Consider the following 22,466-nt stretch of genomic DNA (forward strand, 5'->3'; position numbering starts at 1 on the left):
ACTTTGGTAACTTGAACTGTTTGAGATTGGCTCTGGTATGAGCAGCAAAGCAAAATACATGGGTTGCTCAGCTCAACTCTTCATAGCAGTGCTGAAGTCCAAAATGTATGAACACACACAGGACAAGGCATACACTAATGGGTTTAAGTTGCAGCAAGGGAGATTTAGGTTAGACATTAGGAAAAACTTTCTGACTGTAGGATAATTAAGCACTGGAAGAAATTACCTAAGGAGGTTGTAGAATCTCCATCACAGGAGGTTTTTAAGAACAGGTTAGACAAACACCTGTCAGGGATGGCCTAGATAATACTTAACCCTGCCTCAGTGCATGGGACTGGACTAGATGACCTATCAAGATTCCTTCCACTCCTGCATTTTTATGATTCTATGCTTGTTTATACACTAGCTACTCTTCCATTTGCTTCCCTTCTGACAGACAGCTGAACACTTAGACAAGAAAAAGGTCAAATAGGTAAGGATGGAGCTGTCAGCAGAAAAAAAACCTGTAAGCCTTTTGTACATCACCCTTGATGCCTGGAATAGCCTCCCTGCCCTATATACTCAGGAATGTCACTGAAGACCCTCCTAAAAATTCACACTCTTTTTACCCCTCCCCTTTCACTCCCAAATGTCACCCCTGACAGTTAAGCCATTACACCAAAGAAACCTGTAATCTAAACCATCCACAATGCATTATGTCACACTTACCTCTTGCACATATATAATTTTTCTACAGCTTTTCTTATCATACCACTCAGTTCTGCCACCCTTACTCACATCGATTAAAGAAAAGGAGGACTTGTGGCACCTTAGAGACCAACACATTTATTTGAGCATAAGCTTTCGTGAGCTACAGCTCACTTCATCGGATGCAACTGTAGCTCACGAAAGCTTATGCTCAAATAAATGTGTTAGTTTCTAAGGTGCCACAAGTACTCCTTTTCTTTTTGAGGATACAGACCAACACGGCTGCTACTCTGAAACCTGTCACATTGATTAGTATCACACTCCTCAAGCAATCCCACAGAAATCAATGGGATTGCTCTCAGAGTAAAACAGTACTCAGCATGAGCAAGGCTGGCAGGGTCAAGCTCTTGGCTCATAAGCCCTTCAGGGCACAGACTTTTCTTATCACTGTCAAGAGCTATATACACGTATGGCATTTGCCACTCACTAGTATTGTCTCCTGCTACTCAGTACTCACTGGCGTGGCAAGCCCTCTACAGTAATGTTTGGGTGTTTCTGGTCACGTTTCACCAGGATGTGCTCTCAGTCCCACTGACTGCAGGATGCATAGGGAGGAGAGATAGGATGCAGCATAGAGTGGCCTTTGTTGTACCTGTGCTTAATGCCAGAACTGTTAAGGGCAGCTCCTTTTCCAGAAACAGAGTTGTTTGACTTTTCCCTGGGTCAAGTAGTTCTCAATGAAATTTGCTGGAACAGTTTAGTCAGAGTTACTACTGAGAAGGTATAATAGCCCCCAACAGCCATTAAGCCTGTCCTGAACACATGTGCCTGAGTCAGAGATTTTGATTTTAGATCCTTATGTATCCAAATTCCTAAGATACACACAACTTTCCTCTCGTCACAGAGAGGCTTACTCTGGATAATCATGCAATATTACTATTTGAAAAATAATAGTTTCAGGGCAAACAAAGGGAGGAATTTGGCTGCATCCCATTGGGGCTGCCCGGGCATGTTCAAACAGGAATCATTTTAAATTTAATTAACCAGAGCAGTTTGGCCTCCTGGTTTGAAAATGCAAAGTGAAAAGACAGCAGCCTCTCTCAGACTGGGTTACGGAAACCACAGACTATAGAGACAATGCCTCAGTGCAGAGGTCGCTGACTCAGCAGCGGAGCAGGCTTGAGCACCAGGGTTGTTTGCAAAGTCCTGGTCAGGTTCCAGTGCATTTTTAGCAAGGTTCACAGCCTACAGTGATGAGAATATGGAAGACTTTAGAGATTTAATCGAAACGAAACAGCAGAGATAATCAAAGAGAGATACTTTAACAGACTTACTACAAAAAAAAAAAAGAGAAGCATCTTGTTCCCAAGAGGTTTAGCAGGGCTCTGGGGTGAAGTTTTCTTTCCTTGAATGCTGGGGTGCAAGTTTATAGATCTCTGTAACAAAATCTGCTAACAGTAAGGAAGACAAATATTCCTTCCCAGACACCAAACCTGAGTCTTGAGACACAGCAGCCGTAGCTTGTAAGAAGCCTGTTGTATTTGTCAGAAAGTATTTTTTAAACTAACATTTCCTTCAATTGTCATCTGATGTGATGGAGCACAGGCTGCCCCTGGACCGGATCTTTGGTTTCTAGTACAGCCTACCATTTAAATGTTGAAGAGGTTGAGATAATTTCAAGGAACATCTCTTGACAGGAAACAACATAGGCTAAACCCTGATACCATATACCAAAACCACCGATAAAACTTACACGATTATTTATTTGCATTATAGCAATGCATAGATGGCCCAAGATCAGGGTCTCATTGTGCTAAATGCTGTACATTCACATGGAGACAGTCCCTGCCAGAAGAGTTTATGACCCAAATACATGAGAGACAAGGGTAGGAGAAAATATTATCCCTGTTTTACAGAAGTCTCAACTGAGACAGGTTTCAGAGTAACAGCCGTGTTAGTCTGTATTCGCAAAAAGAAAAGGAGTACTTGTGGCACCTTAGAGACTAACCAATTTATTTGAGCATGAGCTTTCGTGAGCTACAGCTCACTTCATCGGATGCATACCGTGGAAACTGCAGCAGACTTTATATATACACAGAGAATATGAAACAATACCTCCTCCCACCCCACTGTCCTGCTGGTAATAGCTTATCTAAAGTGATCATCAGGTGGGCCATTTCCAGCACAAATCCAGGTTTTCTCACCCTCCACCCCCCCACACACAAATTCACTCTCCTGCTGGTGATAGCCCATCCAAAGTGACAACTCTTTACACAATGTGCATGATAATCAAGTTGGGCTATTTCCTGCACAAATCCAGGTTCTCTCACATCCCCCCCACCCCCATACACACACAAACTCACTCTCCTGCTGGTAATAGCTCATTCAAACTGACCACTCTCCAAGTTTAAATCCAAGTTAAACCAGAACATCTGGGGTGGGGGGTAGGAAAAAACAAGAGGAAACAGGCTACCTTGCATAATGACTTAGTCACTCCCAGTCTCTATTTAAGCCTAAATTAATGGTATCCAATTTGCAAATGAATTCCAATTCAGCAGTTTCTAGCTGGAGATCCACACAAGAGATCCACTTCCTGGACACTACAGTGCTAATAAACAATGGTCACATAAACACCACCCTATACCGGAAACCTACTGACCGCTATTCCTACCTGCATGCCTCCAGCTTTCACCCTGACCACACCACACGATCCATCGTCTACAGCCAAGCTCTGCGATACAACCGCATTTGCTCCAACCCCTCAGACAGAGACAAACACCTACAAGATCTCTGTCAAGCTTTCTTACAACTACAATACCCACCTGCAGAAGTAAAGAAACAGATTGATAGAGCCAGAAGAGTTCCCAGAAGTTACCTACTACAGGACAGGCCTAACAAAGAAAATAACAGAACGCCACTAGCCGTCACCTTCAGCCCCCAACTAAAACCCCTCCAACGCATTATTAAGGATCTACAACCTATCCTAAAGGATGACCCAACACTCTCACAAATCTTGGGAGACAGGCCAGTCCTTGCCTACAGACAGCCCCGCAACCTGAAGCAAATACTCACCAACAACCACATACCACACAACAGAACCACTAACCCAGGAACTTATCCTTGCAACAAAGCCCGTTGCCAATTGTGCCCACATATCTATTCAGGGGACACCATCACAGGGCCTAATAACATCAGCCACACTATCAGAGGCTCGTTCACCTGCACATCCACCAATGTGATATATGCCATCATGTGCCAGCAATGCCCCTCTGCCATGTACATTGGTCAAACTGGACAGTCTCTACGTAAAAGAATAAATGGACACAAATCAGATGTCAAGAATTATAACATTCATAAACCAGTCGGAGAACACTTCAATCTCTCTGGTCACGCAATCACAGACATGAAGGTCGCTATCTTAAAACAAAAAAACTTCAAATCCAGACTCCAGGGAGAAACTGCTGAATTGGAATTCATTTGCAAATTGGATACTATTAATTTAGGCTTAAATAGAGACTGGGAGTGGCTAAGTCATTATGCAAGGTAGCCTGTTTCCTCTTGTTTTTTCCTACCCCCCCCCCCAGATGTTCTGGTTTAACTTGGATTTAAACTTGGAGAGTGGTCAGTTTGAATGAGCTATTACCAGCAGGAGAGTGAGTTTGTGTGTGTATGGGGGTGGGGGGATGTGAGAAAACCTGGATTTGTGCAGGAAATAGCCCAACTTGATTATCATGCACATTGTGTAAAGAGTTGTCACTTTGGATGGGCTATCACCAGCAGGAGAGTGAATTTGTGTGGGGGGGTGGAGGGTAAGAAAACCTGGATTTGTGCTGGAAATGGCCCACCTGATGATCACTTTAGATAAGTTATTACCAGCAGGACAGTGGGGTGGGAGGAGGTATTGTTTCATATTCTCTGTGTATATATAAAGTCTGCTGCAGTTTCCACGGTATGCATCCGATGAAGTGAGCTGTAGCTCACGAAAGCTCATGCTCAAATAAATTGGTTAGTCTCTAAGGTGCCACAAGTACTCCTTTTCTTTCAACTGAGACAGAGATATTAAGTGATTTGCTCAAGGCCACATAGGGAGTCTGTGACAGAGCTGGGGACTGATCTCAGCTCCCCCAGGACCCAATCCCCTGCCTTACTCACAAGGCCAGCTTTCCTGATTTAGTCAAGGTGAGTACGTTAGAAAACATTTCTGTTGGTTAGTGATATATCACAGCTTTGAAAAAAAACTGTGGTGATCCACCACCATGCTCTTCCACCAAAGACAGAGGCCTAGAGAATGGATGGCATTCTGAGATTAGTGTGTTCAGACAGGCCCATCCCTTCCATTCTGGCCTTGGGTGAGGTGAATTCCCTGTAAAAAGCAACCCCCAAAATCATCTCCAAGCCTGCTGGGCCTCAGTTCTCTTGGCACGTGCAAGTCTATCAGCCTCCAGCAGATGTGAAAACATACTATACAATTCCAGTGCAAGACATGAGCAGTGTGTATAGGACAGTAACTTTGGCCTCATGTTATATTCAGTAAAAAACAGTTCATTATTTGAGTTAGGACCCCTACTTGGCACAGGAAAGAAATACAACGGAACCCCAGAGAGATGCAAATCGCAGAAAGCAGGTGGAAGCCTCAGATAAAGGGTTTGGCATCATATACATTTCCAACTCTATGTTTGACAAGTTACTCACTGGAGGATTATCCTGAGACAGCCCAGGGGCAGAGGCAATGATGCAAGTTTCACTAAGGATACTAATGAAGGACCTCAAGCCAGCTTTGGCAACCATCTCTATGCTGACAACGCACAACCACTCCTGGCCTGGAAAGATAATGGAGCGGCTGATATGAGACGCGATTAATACAGAATTAAAGGAGGGCAATATATAATTAATGCCAGCCAACATGGGTTTATGGAAAATAGATCTTGTCAATCTAACTTGATATCTTTTTTGATAAGATTACAAATTTGGTTGATACAGGCAATACTGTTGATGTAATACATTTTTATTTCTGTAAGGTTTTGATTTGGTATTGAACGACATTTTATTAAAACTAGAATGATACAGAATTAACATGGCACACATTAAATAGATTAAAAGCTTGTTGATAAGTCTCAAAATGTAATTGTAAAAAGGGAATCATCATCAAGCAGGTGTGGGATTCCACAGGGATTGACTCTTGGGCCTATGCTATTTAACATTTTAATCAATGACCTGGAAGAAAACATAAAATCATCACTGATAAAGTTTGCAGAGGAAACAGAAACTGGGGACATGGTAAATAATGAAGGGGAGAGGTCATTGTGACAGAGTGATCTGGATCATCTGGTAAGCTGGGAGCTAGCAAACAATGTGTGTTTTAATACAGCTAAATGTAAATGTATACATCTAGGAACAAAGAATGTAGGCCATACTTACAAGATGGGGGACTCTATCCTAGGAAATACTGACTTGAAAAGGATTTGCAGGTTGTGGTGGATAATCAGCTAAACAAAAGCTCCCAGGGCAACTGTGGTTAAAAGAGTTAGTATGATCCTTGATAAATACATAGGGGAATCTGCAGTAGGAGTAGAGAGGTTATTTTATTTCTGTGTTTGGTGTGACTACAGCTGTCAAATTCTTGTGTTCATAGTTGAAGGATGTTGATAAAATTGGAAAGGGTTCAGAGAAGACCCATGAAAATGATTAAATGATAAGAAAACATGCCTTATGTGATAGAATCGAGAAGCTCGAACTATTTAGCTCAACAAAGAGAAGATTAAGGGGCAACTTGATCACAGTTTATAAGTCCCTACATGAGGAACAAAGATCTGATAATGGGCTCTTCAATCTAGCAGAAAAAGGTATAACACAATCCCATGGCTGGATTGTAGACAAATTCAGACTAGAAATAAGGCATAAATTTTTAACAGTGATGGTAATTAACCCTTAGAACAATTCACCAAGGGTCATGGTGGATTCTCCATCACTGGCAACTTTTTTAACCAAAGATCTGCTCTAGGAATTATTTTTGGGAGGTTCTATCACTTATTACACAGGCAGTCAGACTAGATTATCACAGTGGTCCCTTCGGACTTTAACAAATCCTTCCATTCAATCCAGCATATCAGCCTGTTACATCTCTTGGATGGCTCGTGGTCAGTTTAATAAGGACAAGAGAGTGAACTCCTCATCTTTCTTCCAAAAATCCGTGCCTCCTCCACTGTCTGTCACTCAGGCCTGTAGCCTGAGGAGAGAGGGGGAACCTTGACACCTTCCTTTCCCTCACTCGATTGTGTACAAATACTACCACTTATTCCTCCACAACAGCTCTAAGATTCAACTTCTATACGTAGCACTCTCATTCTGACCCTTCTCTTACCTTGCGTACCTCCTCTCCAGTCTCCTTGAAGCCCATGGTGCCATCTTTAGTTGATTAAAAGACAACCTACCATTGGCAAGAGCATTTCCCTGACCTGTCACTGATCACATCCTATTCAACTTCATTTATCTCACCTTCAAAATCTTCCATTACTGTACCCTCTAGCACTTAACAGACCTTATTTCTCATTGCATCACTCCCATGCCTCATTATCGATGCTAGCCTCAATGCCATTTGTTCTCCTTCTCCTTTGAACTTTCTTACCACTCTGCTATTGCCTCTGATGTATGGCTCACCCTTCACAGCCAAGACCCGTATCTCATTCAAACTCCTCAAGAACTTCCAGCCCCAATGCCTGCCAAAAGTTTGCCAGCTAGACATTTATTCTAATTAAAATACACCCCAAGTCCTTCTAAAGCCCCACCTTCCTTTCCTCCAACATGTCACTTCCTAGCCATCAGAGTAACCTCATTAATGTTTCCCACCCCTCTACTTGGTGCCTTGTTTGTCCCTATATTCTATATTAGCTTGTAAGCTCCCCATGCAGGTATTTATTTATTTAGATTAAGAACAACAAAAAAATGCCTATGCAAGGCTCTAGACATCCTAAAAAATCATTTACCATACAATACAATGAAATCCCAACCGCATTAAAGTAATTATTTCAACAGGAACATAGCCAGACAAGAAACCTACAGAACTCCTTTCCATTCCTTCATCATTTTGGGAAGCACACTCAGCTCTCTCCAAAAAACATATTAAATATATATCTTTTGCAGGATACCTGGACAGTCCAGGCAGCCTGCAAAAGACCCATCTGATAGCGTTTTTGTAGCGAGGTCACCAAATTCAAGATATCTTAGACCAAGGAAGGTGAATAAGATCTGGAGCCGCACTGAGAATAAGCTATCAGCCACATCCTGTCTTTTATAATGGAGGTATCATGTCTTCCGTTTTGGTAGGTGCACAGCACATCTTTGGGTGCCATTAGAAATAGTAATCCCAATAAATCAATTAATTTCAGCATGGTAACTTGCTGATTTGGGAATAATTCAGATTATTGATACACTGATCATCTCACTGGGGTCCCAATCACCTAAGATCCAGTTAGCATGATCTAACTTCAACCATGCATACCTTCTGCATCCCTTTTGAACCCCAGACAGAACACTGAACACACACAACGGGTAAAATTGACTTTTATTGATACCCTGGAAGAACTGTTACATTTGCACTGAGCATGCTCAGATCCTAGGCCACCCTGCAGTAGCATTCATATTAGCTGCACAGGAATCTAATTCCAAAATGAGGTAACAATCACCCATTACAAACATACATCACACACAGATCAGAGCAAAATGCATGTTATCCCACAGTGGGTGTCACTCCTCTTGGTCACATACACACAGGTTATGTGTGCTTGACTGCACAGCCAAGGAAGCTTTCTGGGTTATGTAGTCATATGCCCAGTAGACCACAGGTAAGTTCTGTTACCCCAGAAGAGCACATATGGCATTCAGTGGCTGAAGAGCACATCATGGGCAACATGGAGCAATATGCACACTGTCCATGTATACATTACTCTGTGCAGAGAGATGCAGCACAGGCTGGAATGGGAACAAATGCGGCATAGTCTCTCATAGGACAGATGACCCCAGAGGAATGACAAAAGAGGCTAAAGTCTATCGGCACAGTAGCAAAACAAGGCAGGGAGTGGAATCAAGTATAACAGCCAGGAACATCATAAACATACTAGGACATGGGACCTTAAACAAACACATCAGTGAGCAACAGAACCACCATAGCCATTGTTACAGATAAGGAGAGAGGCATCGCTCTCCCCTACGCTTTGCCAGGACAGAGCCTATCCTCTTCATTTAGCAGCCATTAGGGTTGCCATCATACGTCACTTCACACAGATGCTTAAATAATTATATATACAACTGTCCCACCTCCCCCAACAAGGGAACCAAGAGAACACTCCCCCACCCCCCAAAATACTGAATAGAGAAGAGAAGCAGGGTCTCACGACAGTAAGCATGTTCAGATACCCCCATCCTTCAGACATCACAAGGTAATCCCTGCTCCAGTCAGCTCTTGGCAGGGCATAAGGCTAGGTTTAGTTGGGAATTTCCAGTCTCTCCTCAGAGGCTCAAGTTATGTAATGATCAAGAGAGCTCTGTGTAGCAAGAGATAACCAGATTCACTCTTCCAACTTCCTCCCTGCTCCCCTTGTGAACCTTCTGAACAGGCTCCTGCTCCCTCCTTCCCACTTCTGGAAAGGAGATGCCTCCATTTCCCTTTGCCTCTCCAAAGAAATATTCCAACTGACCTCTTCTCACATGACTAATCCTATCTCTCCTTCCAGTTCTAACAAGAATCGCCAGTTAGGGAGAGGAGCAAATTCTAAACCATTAAATTTTGAGTCCAGCTTCTTTAACTGAACCTTGTTCGATCTGCATAGAAATGCTAGCCAACCTAGCAATGCATGGTACGGGGCTCACAAGGGGAGAAGGCCTCCAGAGTGTCCTTTGCCAAGCAGGTTAAAGGTAGAAAGAACTGAGTTGACATATCGGAACCCACATCCCCGAGGAACTGGAACATTTCTCACATTTTTCCTTTGCCGCCACTTGAGAACTTAAGACTCAGCTAAAGTTGAGATGGTTTCAGGTCAGTCCTGTTCTTCCCTGTATATGCCATTGCCAATCCACCTGGGTACTGGCATCCCTGGAGGAACTAGAAAAAAGCAAGGGGGCAGCCCCATGGGGGTTGATAGCGGGCAGAGGCTGGATCCAACAACTGGGTACATAGGAAATGAGAAAATGCTTGTGGTTCTTGCCTCACTCTTGGGCTCTCTAAGTTCGGACTTGGAACTTGCCAGCCTTGGTCATGTATTTTATGCCCTTGAACGGTTTGTACTTCTCCCCATACATGTCCAGGCGATTTACCTTCAGCCCTAAAACAAATGAAAAGACAGTGAAACTTTGAGGGTTGGAGGAGAGCTGCAATACTGCCACAGATGGAGGGGAGAGGCCTTGAGAGAGCACAAAAGCTAGAAACAATGTGCAGGCAATACTGGAAAGCAGAAGGAAGGCAAAGGGACATAGACTGCTGGTCACCACCTGCCTCAACTTTGTTAACAGCATTGTTCATACGCGCTGTACACATCCCTAAAATGCTTTACAGAACTCTAGAGGGGGAGAGTAATTAAGGGGGGCACAGATAAGGGAAACACAGATGGGCTGTTTCGCACAGCAATCAGGAGAGACTGTATGAACAATCCCCTAAGCATACACCAGTGTGTAGTCCAACTACAGAGACTATTTTAGATGAAGAACCTAGTTATGACACTCACATGGCCCCATATGCATCCAGAAGCACATTCTGCATGTCAGACATATGTTCACCCAGTGCATGAAGTAGAACAGGACTGTCCAGGGTCCAGGCTGACAGCCACTTACCAGAGATAGCCAGCTGCTGAATTTTAAACTGAAGGTTGATGGTGGGATTCTCATCAGGTTTGGATGTGCCAGCTTGAAGGCTCATAGTTCCCTTCAGACTCGGCAGCTTCTGGGGGTTTATTTTCCCTACATCCCATGAGAGCAACTTCAAAGGACAGAAACAAGGTATTAAGATAGATGGATGAAATGATGATACCTTGTAAAGCAGTGGCTCAACCTTTCCAGACTATTGTACCCCTTTCGGGAGTCTGATTTGTCTTGCATACCCCCAAATTTCATCTCACTTAAAAACGACTTGCTTACAAAATCAGACATAAAAATACAAAAGTGTCACAGCACACTATTACTGAAAAATTGCTTTCTTTCTCATTTTTACTATATAATTATGAATCAATTGGAATATAAATATGGTGCTTACATTTCAGTGTATGTTATATAGAGCAATACGAACAAGTCATTATCCCTATGAAATTCTAGTTTGTACTGACTTTGCTAGTGGTTTTTAATGTAGCCTGTAGATGAGCTGATGTACCCCGAAGACCCCTGTGTACCCCCAGGGTACATGTACCACTGGTTGAGACTCACTCCTGTAAAGGACCATCCCAGTGAAGGTTTTAAGCAAAGATGCTTTCAGCCCATCCCAGTATTTGGTTCTTCACATTCAAGCCATGAAGAGGATTTAATGCTGCATAGTGAAACTGTGGTCTGATTAAAGGAGCGTGCCCCCCAGTGGCCAAGATTGGCACTGCCAGTGAGACTCCACCTCACTTTTACCCAGCTGGGGCATCAAATGTTCCCTGTAAAGGAATCTGGGCAAAGGGACCCAAAAAAACCAAACTAATAAAAATAAGTATATCCCCTTTGATAAGACCTTATGGCAAGGAAATTTTGTAATCACAGTTCAAGAGGCACATTCCTTTACACAGACCCATAGTCTGACCATGTAGCAATAAATCCTTCTTGTGGAGCATTACAATCCTTGTGGCACCTTAGAGACTAACCAATTTATTTGAGCAAAAGCTTTCGTGAGCTACAGCTCACTTCATCGGATGCATCTTATGCTCAAATAAATTGGTTAGTCTCTAAGGTACCACAAGTACTCCCCTTTTTTTTGCGAATACAGACTAACACGGCTGTTACTCTGAAACCTGTCATTACAATCCTTGTAACTTCTGTTCCCATCACCATGCAGGAGTGAGTGACCAAAAATCAGGTGTTTTACTGCAGGAGATAATCCCCATCTCCACTTCCATGATATTGCCCATCCCAATTCAGAGGGGGTTGGCTATTTGCTCAGGGCCCTGAGCTGATCAGTCTGCATCACAATGGGCAGAAGCGACTAGTTTTGGCACACTAGATAAGAATTCCTCTCAGTACAGGGCAGGGGGCTCTCTCCAGGTAGGGAAGGCTCTGCTAGGAGTGATGCTCAGCGCCAAACAAGTGGAGACATTTCTTGAGACAAGGAGCTCCCCTCCAGATCTTAGGCCAAAACCCAGAGAAAGCAGTTTATGCAGTTTGGCCACTGTCGGAAGACAGGATACCGGGCTAGATGGACTTTTCATCTTATGTTATGTTCTTACCAAGAGAGTGACCCTTGTACATCAGGCTATAAGAAAAGTCCCACTGCATCCTTTTTTCTCACCTTTGTAACTGGATCAAAGGTGTGCATTCCCTGTGAGGGGGTGAGGCTCATGTTCAAGACCCCTTTTGGCATCTGGCTGGTGACCATCACCCCCTCTACAGTCTTTCCCATAGTCTGCTTGGGTCCCACTGTGATCTCAAAGCGTCCCAATGAGCTGCTGTCACGGAAACTGATGTTGTGTTTAACATAGACAGGAATTGCCACCAAGCTGAAACAAAAGGACAAGTTACTGCTATTGTAGCCTACCCCTCACCATGTTCTATTCCACCACCACCACCCAGGCGCTGCACAGCCCACACTACAAGACATTCCTTCTGCATAAGGAGGAAGGAAATGAGCGTGGTATGGTAGCTAAAGCCCAGACCAGGAAGTCAGGATACCATCTCAGCTCTGTTAACCATATCCTTTGGTAGGTCACAATCTTTCTGTATCACAGTTTTCCACTTCCTCACATTGCAGGTGTGTCAAGCATTAATTATTGTTTGGAACATGCTTTGGGGGTTGAGTGAAGGATGCTGGATTTTCTTGCAGAACGGAACCATGTCAGCAAGTTGCTCTAAGCAAAGGCAGCAGCACTGCCTTGGACTGTGTAAGTGTGGGCACCAATGATACTGCCAAGAATGACCTTGAGCGGATCACTGCAGACTACGCAGCTCTGGGAAGAAGGATAAAGGAGTCTGAAGCGCAAGTGGTGTTCTCGTCCATCCTCCCCGTGGAAGGAAAAGGCCAGGGTAGAGACCGTCGAATCGTGGAAGTCAACGAATGGCTACGCAGGTGGTGTCGGAGAGAAGGCTTTGGATTCTTTGACCATGGGATGGTGTTCCAAGAAGGAGGAGTGCTAGGCAGAGACGGGCTCCACCTAACAAAGAGAGGGAAGAGCATCTTCGCAAGCAGGCTGGCTAACCTAGTGAGGAGGGCTTTAAAATGGGTTCACCGGGGGAAGGAGACCAAAGCCCTGAGGTAAGTGGGATACCGGGAGGAAGCACGAGCAGGAGCGTGTGAGAGGGGAGGGCTCCTGCCTCATACTGAGAAAGAGGGGTGATCAGCGGGTTATCTCAAGTGCCTATACACAAATGCACAAAGCCTGGGAAACAAGCAGGGAGAACTGGAAGTCCTGGCACAGTCAAGGAATTATGATGTGATTGGAATAACAGAGACTTGGTGGGATAACTCACATGACTGGAGTACTGTCATGGATGGATATAAGCTGTTCAGGAAGGACAGGCAGGGCAGAAAAGGTGGGGGAGTTGCACTGTATGTAAGAGAGCAGTATGACACTGCAGAAAAACCTGAGAGTCTCTGGATTAAGTTTAGAAGTGTGAGTAACAAGGGTGATGTCGTGGTGGGAGTCTGCTATAGACCACCAGACCAGGGGGATGAGGCTTTCTTCCGGCAACTCGCAGAAGCTACTAGATCGCACGCCCTGGTTCTCATGGGAGACTTCAATCACCCTGATATCTGCTGGGAGAGCAATACAGCGGTGCACAGACAATCCAAGAAGTTTTTGGAAAGGGTAGGGGACAATTTCCTGATGCAAGTGCTGCAGGAACCAACTAGGGGCAGAGCTCTTCTTGACCTGCTGCTCACAAATCAGGAAGAATTAGTAGGGGAAGCTAAAGTGGATGGGAACCTGGGAGGCAGTGACCATGAGATGGTCGAGTTCAGGATCCTGACACAAGGAGGAAAGGAGAGCAGCAGAATACGGACCCTGGACTTCAGAAAAGCAGACTTTGACTCCCTCAGGAAACTGATGGGCAAGATCCCCTGGGACAATAACATGAGGGGGAAAGGAGTCCAGGAGAGCTGGCTTTATTTTAAAGAATCCTTATTGAGGTTACAGGGACAAACCATCCCGATGTGTAGAAAGAATAGTAAATATGGCAGGCGACCAGCTTGGCTTAACAGTGAAATCCTTGCTGATCTTAAACACAGAAAAGAAGCTTACAAGAAGTGGAAGATTGGACAAATGACCAGGGATGAGTATATAAATATTGCTTGGGCATGTAGGAATGAAATCAGGAAGGCTAAATCACACCTGGAGTTGCAGCTAGCAAGAGATGTTAAGAGTAACAAGAAGGGTTTCTTCAGATATGTTAGCAACAAGAAGAAAGTCAAGGAAAGTGTGGGCCCCTTACTGAATGAGGGTGGCAACCTAGTGACAGAGGATGTGGAAAAAGCTTATGTACTCAATACTTTTTTTGCCTCTGTCTTCACGAACAAGATCAGCTCCCAGACTACTGCACTGGGCAGCACAACATGGGGAGGAGGTACCAGCCCTTTGTGGAGAAAGAAGCAATTCGGGACTATTTAGAAAAGTTGGACGTGCACAAGTCTATGGGGCCGGATGCATTGCATCCGAGAGTGCTAAAGGAGTTGGCGGATGTGATTGCGGAGCCATTGGCCATTATCTTTGAAAACTCATGGCGATCAGGGGAAGTCCTGGACGACTGGAAAAAGGCTAATGTAGTGCCCATCTTTAAAAAAGGGAAGGAGGAGGATCCTGGGAACTACAGGCCAGTCAGCCTCACCTCAGTCCTTGGAAAAATCATGGAGCAGGTCCTCAAGGAATCAATTCTGAAGCACTTAGAGGAGAGGAAAGTGATCAAGAACAGTCAGCATGGATTCACCAAGGGCAAGTCATGCCTGACTAATCTAATTGCCTTCTATGACAAGATACCTGGCTCTGTGGATGAGGGGAAAGCGGTGTACGCGTTGTTCCTTGACTTTAGCAAAGCTTTTGACACGGTCTCCCACAGTATTCTTGTCAGCAAGTTAAAGAAGTATGCGCTTGATGAATGCACTATAAGGTGGGTAGAAAGTTGGCTAGATTGTCGGGCTCAACGGGTAGCGATCAATGGCTCCATGTCTAGTTGGCAGCCGGTATCTAGCGGAGTGTCCCAAGGGTCGGTCCTGGGGCCGGCTTTGTTCAATATCTTCATAAATGATCTGGAGGATGGTGTGGATTGCACCCTCAGCAAGTTTGCGGATGACACTAAACTGGGAGGAGTGGTAGATACGCTGGAGGGGAGGGATAGGATACAGAAGGACCTAGACAAATTAGAGGATTGGGCCAAAAGAAATCTGATGAGGTTCAACAAGGACAACTGCAGAGTCCTGCACTTAGGACAGAAGAATCCAATGCACCGCTACAGACTAGGGACCGAATGGCTAGGCAGCAGTTCTGCAGAGAAGGACCTAGGGGTTATAGTGGATGAGAAGCTGGATATGAGTCAACAGTGTGCCCTTGTTGCCAAGAAGGCCAATGGCATTTTGGGATGTATAAGTAGGGGCATTGCCAGCAGATCGAGGGACATGATCGCTCCCCTCTATTCGACATTGGTGAGGCGTCATCTGGAGTACAGTGTCCAGTTTTGGACCCCACACTACAAGAAGGATGTGGAAAAATTGGAGAGAGTCCAGCGAAGGGCAACAAAAATGATTAGGGGTCTGGAACACATGACTTATGAGGAGAGGCTGAGGGAACTGGGATTGTTTAGTCTACGGAAGAGGAGAATGAGGGGGGATTTGATAGCTGCTTTTAACTATCTGAAAGGTGGATCCAAAGAGGATGGATCTAGACTATTCTCAGTGATAACAGATGACAGGACAAGGAGTAATGGTCTCAAGTTGCAGTGGGGGAGATTTAGGTTGGATATTAGGAAAAACTTTTTCACTAGGAGGGTGGTGAAACACTGGAATGCGTTACCTAGGGAGGTGGTGGAATCTCCTTCCTTAGAAGTTTTTAAGGTCAGGCTTGACAAAGCCCTAGCTGGGATGATTTAATTGGGGATCGGTCCTGCTTTGAGCAAGGGGTTGGACTAGATGACCTCCTGAGGTCCCTTCCAACCCTGATATTCTATGATTCTATGTGTTTGCGGCCTGAAACCATCATTTCTGCTCTTTTTTATACTGTGCAGATTTCAAGGTGCACTTTGCTCAACCAAGTCTAATAAATGGCTTCAGTGTCTACATTAAAACAGACACCAACATAATTGCATTATGCAATTATTTTACTTTATTTTAAGGAGCCTTGTTAGTGTAATGAACTAAAATAGACAGCAGACACTACGGCCTACTTTGTCCCAACTGTAGATTACACACCCGCCACTGGGATGTGAACAGAGTTGGCTTGCAGAACTGAACTGAAATTGCAAGGTTATTGCTTCAAAGAGTACAGAGTTTAAATTTAAAAAATAGCACTAGTTTTCCCAGTTTCTCACTCAGCAAAGGAAGCAAGTGATCCTTTTCTAGAGCAATGAGCAGGAAGGGACAAAAGTCCAGATTTTGAAAACCCTCAGTTCTAAATTCCCTACTTACTTCTGAGCACTGACATGATAGGAGAGCAATCGGAAATTTCCATCTGGTGGGATGAAAGAGAGGATCCGCTCTGATTCCCAGCGCTTGAATCGCACACATGGATGGAAGCTGACATCATCCAGTAACCGGGGATTCTGAAATAAGACTGAGTCAAGAAGTCCAAGAAACCAACAAAATTTGTGAAAAGGAATCTGTCCATGCTCTTTCCTCTAGCTCCTTTCCCGTGTCTCACCTCAAGCACCTGCCATGTAGCACACAATACAGTCTCCCATCAGACATGCCAAACCCATGAAAAAAAAAAACACAGAAATTGGATGTGGTTTTGGCTTAATTGGCTTGTGAGTTGCTTGTAGGCTAGTTTTTGACGTGTTGCTTGTTTTTTTTTGATCGGCTCCCGGCAACCAGGGGCAAGGGGGGGAGAGAGTCAGGGGTGCACAGTGGGCCCACCATAGTCAGAGACTGCATGCCGGGGGGGATCTAGTCACATAGAGTGTTGGGGTTCTTAGGGCTTGTTTTGGCCTTGTTTTGAAATGGGATTAGCTTGATTTTTGGCTTATTGTGAAAGTCGGGGTGCTTATTTACTGCATGAAAGTTGGCAACTGTGTCTCCCATTCTGTTCTGTAGCTGTGTTAAGCTGTTTAATATTTGTGTAATAGGAGTACCTATCGCGGTAATTCTATCCTAGTGTATAAGAAGCCTATCTACTTAGTGATGTCAAACAACTATCCTGATGTGAACTCCTTACAGATGAGCCCTGGGAGAAAGCTGCCTTAGGCAATGCTACATCTTAGAGGTTAGTAACTGCTGTAGGTTACTTCTAACAACCACCACCCCTACACTCAAAACTGTAGATGTTTATAGAGATTTTTCATTATATGCATTCCTTCTTCCTTTCTCTACTTGGAATACCTGGAATCTGTCATAGCTAGACCTGCACCCTAGCAGCTGGTGGCACCTAGGATCCCAGTGAAGGCTATTTGATTAAAGAATACTGCACTTCTTCTATACAGTATCAAGAGGACCTATCACCCCTTTTCTTGAACTTTACCATGAAAGAGAGGGTGAGGTCTGGCATCCCAGTCAATTTAACACAGGCATCAATCACGCCTTGGATTTCAGCTGTAATTGTGGAACCTATAACAGGAAGTAAAACAAAACAGGTTATGGAAGGCAACTGTGGACCTGATTGAAATTCATCCTGGACAAGTGGGGAAGACTGCAACACAGCCTATTCAAACCCTATTCAGGTCTTACAGCTTGAATCCACTGACACTTTACAGAAATGTAAGACTAAACAGCACATCTGAGCTGTCAAAAGGTCAGAATGAGAACAGTTTCTAAAAGCTTCCAACACTCCTCCCTCCTCTAAGAAAAATACACATCCTCTCCCTCTAGGCACTCCCAGAGAAGGATATCTCAGCCTTAACTGGAAGGAATGCTCATACCTGATTTGTCAATGATTGCATCTATCTCCTCAATCACATCAAAATATGCCTCATTATTGGTGTATTTCACACCGGTCCGTCGCCATGGCACCACTGATAGCTGTCCAGTAGGGAGCTGGTCACCTACATTAGTGCTTCCTGGAAGAGTTAAGGAGATCAGGATGAACAGAAGCAGCTAGCAAAGCCCCAGAAAAAGCCCCCGACCTCACCCATATAGAACATTGATTTGTTCCTAAAGTCCTCCCTCTCATTATAGAAGAGCACAGTCACTCCAGTAAAGTCACTCTCCAATGACTCACAGTATGAATTCACCAAGCGTTACCTCTCCTGCCACCCCTCCCACTAACCCCTCATTTGAAAGGGGGAGGAACAGTCCACTTAGGAAACCAACCCTGGCCATAAAGTCATTTCATGGATCCGACTAGAGTGCTGGACAATCCATTGTGGGCAGATGACTTTTTAGGTAAAAGGAGATCCTATCTCTAATGTTAGAAACTGGACTGCCCCAATGCCAATATGCTAACATGGGCTCCCTTACAGCAACAGCTACGCTAGAGGTTAGGAGGATTTGGTCAGACTATCAACTTCTCCTCCTCCCTCCCCAGCATTTGGAATCACTTCAGTAGAAGGATCATCACAATGACTCAACCCCTTACCCACCCCTCACTCCCCTATACCTGTAATGGTATTGACAACAGTTCGCAAAATGGTGGGGGGTTTTATCAGCTCCTTCAGGATATTGGACTCAGTAGCCAATGGGAATCCATTGTCCAGCATCTCCTCCAGCACCTCATAAACCACCACAACATTGTCCTTGATCACTACCTCCGAGCAGACACCAAAATAATCCTGTATGAAACAGACACAATTACCCAGCTTCCCCACTAAGCATATTCACAAGAACAGCTGTGAATTTTAATGCTGCTAAAAGTGAGAGACCAATGGGTCTGATAATTAGCCAAGTATTAGAGCTTGTCTTCACTTGAAATGCTACAGCAGCACAGCTGCACCACTGTAGTTGTGCCACTTTATTCTTCAGTATAGACACTACCTACACCAACAGGAGGGGTTCTCCCATCACTGTACATAATCCACCTTCTCCAGAGGCAGTAGCTAGGTCGATGGAAGAATTATTTTGTTGACCCAGCACTGTCTACACCGGGAGTCAAGTCAGATTAACTACGGCACTCAGGAGTGTGGATTTTTCACACACTTAAGCGACATAGCTAGGTTGACCTAACTTTTTAGTGCAGACTAGGTCTTAGATATGCTGCTTTTCTCAAACATCCTAATCTTCACCTGCAGGACTCTGCAGTCCCACTGCTTGTGGGGAATAATCCCCTCTTGATGCACAGCTATTCCACTTAGTTTTGTTACTCACACTGCAAAACACATACAGTATTATTATACTGGTGTAAGTCACTTCAGTTTTTAAAGAAAGTTGTAAGTTATTTATACAACGTCTCTAGTATGGGGGAAGGCTAGGGGAGAGCTGGAAAACTACAGCAAACTGATTTTGATGCTGTTTGTCTCTACCTGGTCGTGTTTTACAGGGAAATGCATTCACCAACTGACATTTCTAAAGTGCCTCCCTCCCACATTACTCTCAGTCTTTTCACCCCAATGCCCTTTCCGATTCTGATATACTGCCAACAAAACCCAAGGTAACTTGAATGGTCTGCTAACATTAGATCCTGAGAGCAAAAGTCTGGTATTCCACAATCTGTTGAAAAGCCTGAGAAGCAATTCTCTCCTTTTGAAGGGCAGAAACCCAGCACACAATCTTGAGAAGTGGGTAAAAGGAGAAACCTGTAGCATGAATAATAGAAGATCCCCAGCTCAGCATCTGCTTCAGTCTCTCGGACTCTCAGTGACAGTTGGTACAGCTTGGCTATGCTTCCTTCACTGTTTCTCACTTCCCACCCACACACGTATTTAACAGTATTACAATTTCTGGTCAGAGCATAACAAATCAGGCTGTAAGCCTATCAAATCTTACCAGTTTAGCAACTGGGATGGGAGATCTCCAACAAGGAAGTAGTGTTGGTGATTTAGCAGTTCCCTTTCATTCAGCACTAAATCAATGCCACAGCTTGATGCTAGGGGCTGTGCGTGGTTTAAGAAGTCATCTTTCAGTAAAACCAAGCTCCTGATCATGCGTGCTTATTAGAAATCCAGTGCATTTTACATAAAAGCAAGAGTGTTACTAAGCTATTTTGCCCAAATTCTGATGTAACTACATCCTGCCTACCTAATTCTACCCCACCCACAAATATCAACTGAAGAGATGATTCTTCTTTTCCTATCCTCAACTGTCACATAGTACCTGTGTGGTGTTAAGCAGCTAACATGTGCCATCCAAGAGACGGTTGCATATCAGTAGGGGTTAAGCCATTATACATGCTCATGCATATTTATTTTATCTATACACTGGCAATGCTTTAAACACAAAAGGATGATGCAAATGACAAGTATTATCATCTGTGAAGTTTGTGAAGCACTCTGGGATACTTTGTAATGAAAGGTACTACAAAATGTGAAAATATTGTGACAATATATTTGCCCTGGTGGTGTGTGTGTCTATCCAGGGCTCTTATACAGCTAGTATGCAGTGAAGTGCATCTGCACCTCTTTCTTGTTCTTTTCTCATTCTCCAGATTCTAAGTTTTCACTTAAAAAAAAAAAAATTCAGTGTCCAGCTACTATGGTTGTTGAGACAGTCTTGAAAATGCAATCTGAGTAACTAGTGCAATAGCCCTGAACATGCTTACACAATCTGTGTCAGCCAGCCTCCCAACCCAGGTTGTCAGACAGGGGCTTGGCACTACTGTGCTAAAAACAGATGTTGTAGGCATTGTAGCTCAGGCTGGAGCTTGGGCTCTGAAGCTTAGGGAGGGTAGTGGTCTTCACAGCCCAGCCTCAATGTGCTGTCAACACAGCTATTTTTAGTAGGCAGTACAAGTCCAGTGCAAGTCTCTCAACCTGGGTTGGACGGTGCTGCTGCAGGCTGTGTAGACTGAGGTACCCTTGAGATGTGTGAACTGCCTCATTCATCTGAATAGGCAATAACTCAGCCAGCCAATGATAACTTTGATACTTGAAATATTAACTATTTCACTGCTCATCAAAGCCTGTAAGGAAGAAGGGTGGGGAGGGGAGAGAGAATCATAGCATGACCATCTGAATAATGTACTGAGAGTGACTGCTCATTTTGGCACTGCTGTGAGCAAGCCTGAACAATACTGCCACTTCTCTCCAGCCCCCACAACCAAGAAGGAGCCAAGTCCAAAGAAGAGAGATCCCTAGCAGAGCCCCCAGAAGACAGCCAAGCTCAAGCAGCCTCCCGAGGCACATGAGCCTCATGAATGGGAAGCCAAACATGAAGAACCTAGCAGAACCCATGGGTGCATTCTCTGTCTGAGGGGAAGCCAAGCACAAGCCCAACAAGCATGAGCAATCATATTCTGAATAACCTGCACAATCTACTGTAAATAGCAACTCATAGACTCCAAGGCCAGAAGGGACGGCCATGATCAAGCAGTCTGACCTCCTGCACAACACAGGCCATAAGAACTTCCCCAAAATAATTCCCATAGCAGATCTTTTAGATAAACATCAAATCTTGATTTAAAAATGGTCAGTGAGGGAGAATCCACCACTATCCTTGGTAAATTGTTCCAATGGTGAATTACGCTGTTAAAAATGTACACCTTATTTCCCGTCTGAATTTGTCTAGCTTCAATTTCCAGCCATTGGATTATATTGTACCTTTCTCCGATAGACTAAAGAGCCTATTATCTAATATTTGTTCCCCAGGAAAATACTTATAAACTGTAATCAAGTCATCCGTAATCTTTTCTTTGTTAACCTAAGTAGACTGAGCTCTCTGACTCTATCATTATTATAAGTAGGGTGACCATATAGCAACTGTGAAAAAACGGGATGGGGTGAGGGGTAATAGGCGCCTATATAAGAAAAAGTCCCAAAAAATGGGACTGTCCCTATAAAAAAGGGACATCTGGTCACCCTAAATATAAGACATATTTTCTTATCTTTTAATCTTTCTCATGGCTCTTCTCCAAGCCCTCTCCAATTTATCTCCTCTGGGAAAGGCTTGGAAGAGTACCATCAAGTTTCATGCTCCACCTACCAGTCTGATCCCTGAATCTACCTAATTTCTATTCCCATTCCTCACCCACACCTCCCAAGTCTGAATTCACGTGTCTGACTATAGTGCTCAGAAGCAAAACATACATGATAAAGAAGTCTGACTAAAGGCTCCTATTTTCTCTCTGCTGCTGTAACTCTGGTCATGGGACACCTCAAATCCTGACCACAGGATTCAGAGCTTTGCAGGCAGAACATGATGTCTGCCTTCCTTCCCCAGATTGCCCGAGGATCCCACTACTACTGTACTCTGAATATTAACAACTCTCTGAGGCAACTCTAACATGACTCATCTTTCTGTGAAACAAGATTTGTACTTTAAATTCAGTACAGGAAACTCAGAGAAACCAAATCCAAAGATAACACTCAATTATCTGAAAGAAATA

At 44.2% G+C, this 22,466-nt stretch overlaps 1 protein-coding gene across 1 annotated transcript in view; it reads right to left on the bottom strand.

The window, feature by feature from the left end:
- Window positions 1–22,466, bottom strand: part of AP3M2 (adaptor related protein complex 3 subunit mu 2) — a 30,294-nt gene that overhangs the window by 2,354 nt on the left and 5,474 nt on the right. Inside the window, exons 3-9 of the mRNA XM_073325049.2 lie at window positions 18,591–18,762; window positions 17,914–18,051; window positions 17,517–17,602; window positions 16,469–16,602; window positions 12,152–12,359; window positions 10,510–10,654; window positions 9,888–10,004 (exon numbers count right to left, since the gene is read on the bottom strand). Of these exons, the coding sequence (XP_073181150.1) occupies window positions 9,904–10,004; window positions 10,510–10,654; window positions 12,152–12,359; window positions 16,469–16,602; window positions 17,517–17,602; window positions 17,914–18,051; window positions 18,591–18,762 (984 nt within the window). The 3' untranslated portion in view covers window positions 9,888–9,903. The remainder of the gene's footprint in view (window positions 1–9,887; window positions 10,005–10,509; window positions 10,655–12,151; window positions 12,360–16,468; window positions 16,603–17,516; window positions 17,603–17,913; window positions 18,052–18,590; window positions 18,763–22,466) is intronic.

This window comes from Lepidochelys kempii, chromosome 26, assembly GCF_965140285.1.
Source record: "Lepidochelys kempii isolate rLepKem1 chromosome 26, rLepKem1.hap1, whole genome shotgun sequence".
NCBI classification, from domain to species: Eukaryota; Metazoa; Chordata; order Testudines; family Cheloniidae; genus Lepidochelys; species Lepidochelys kempii.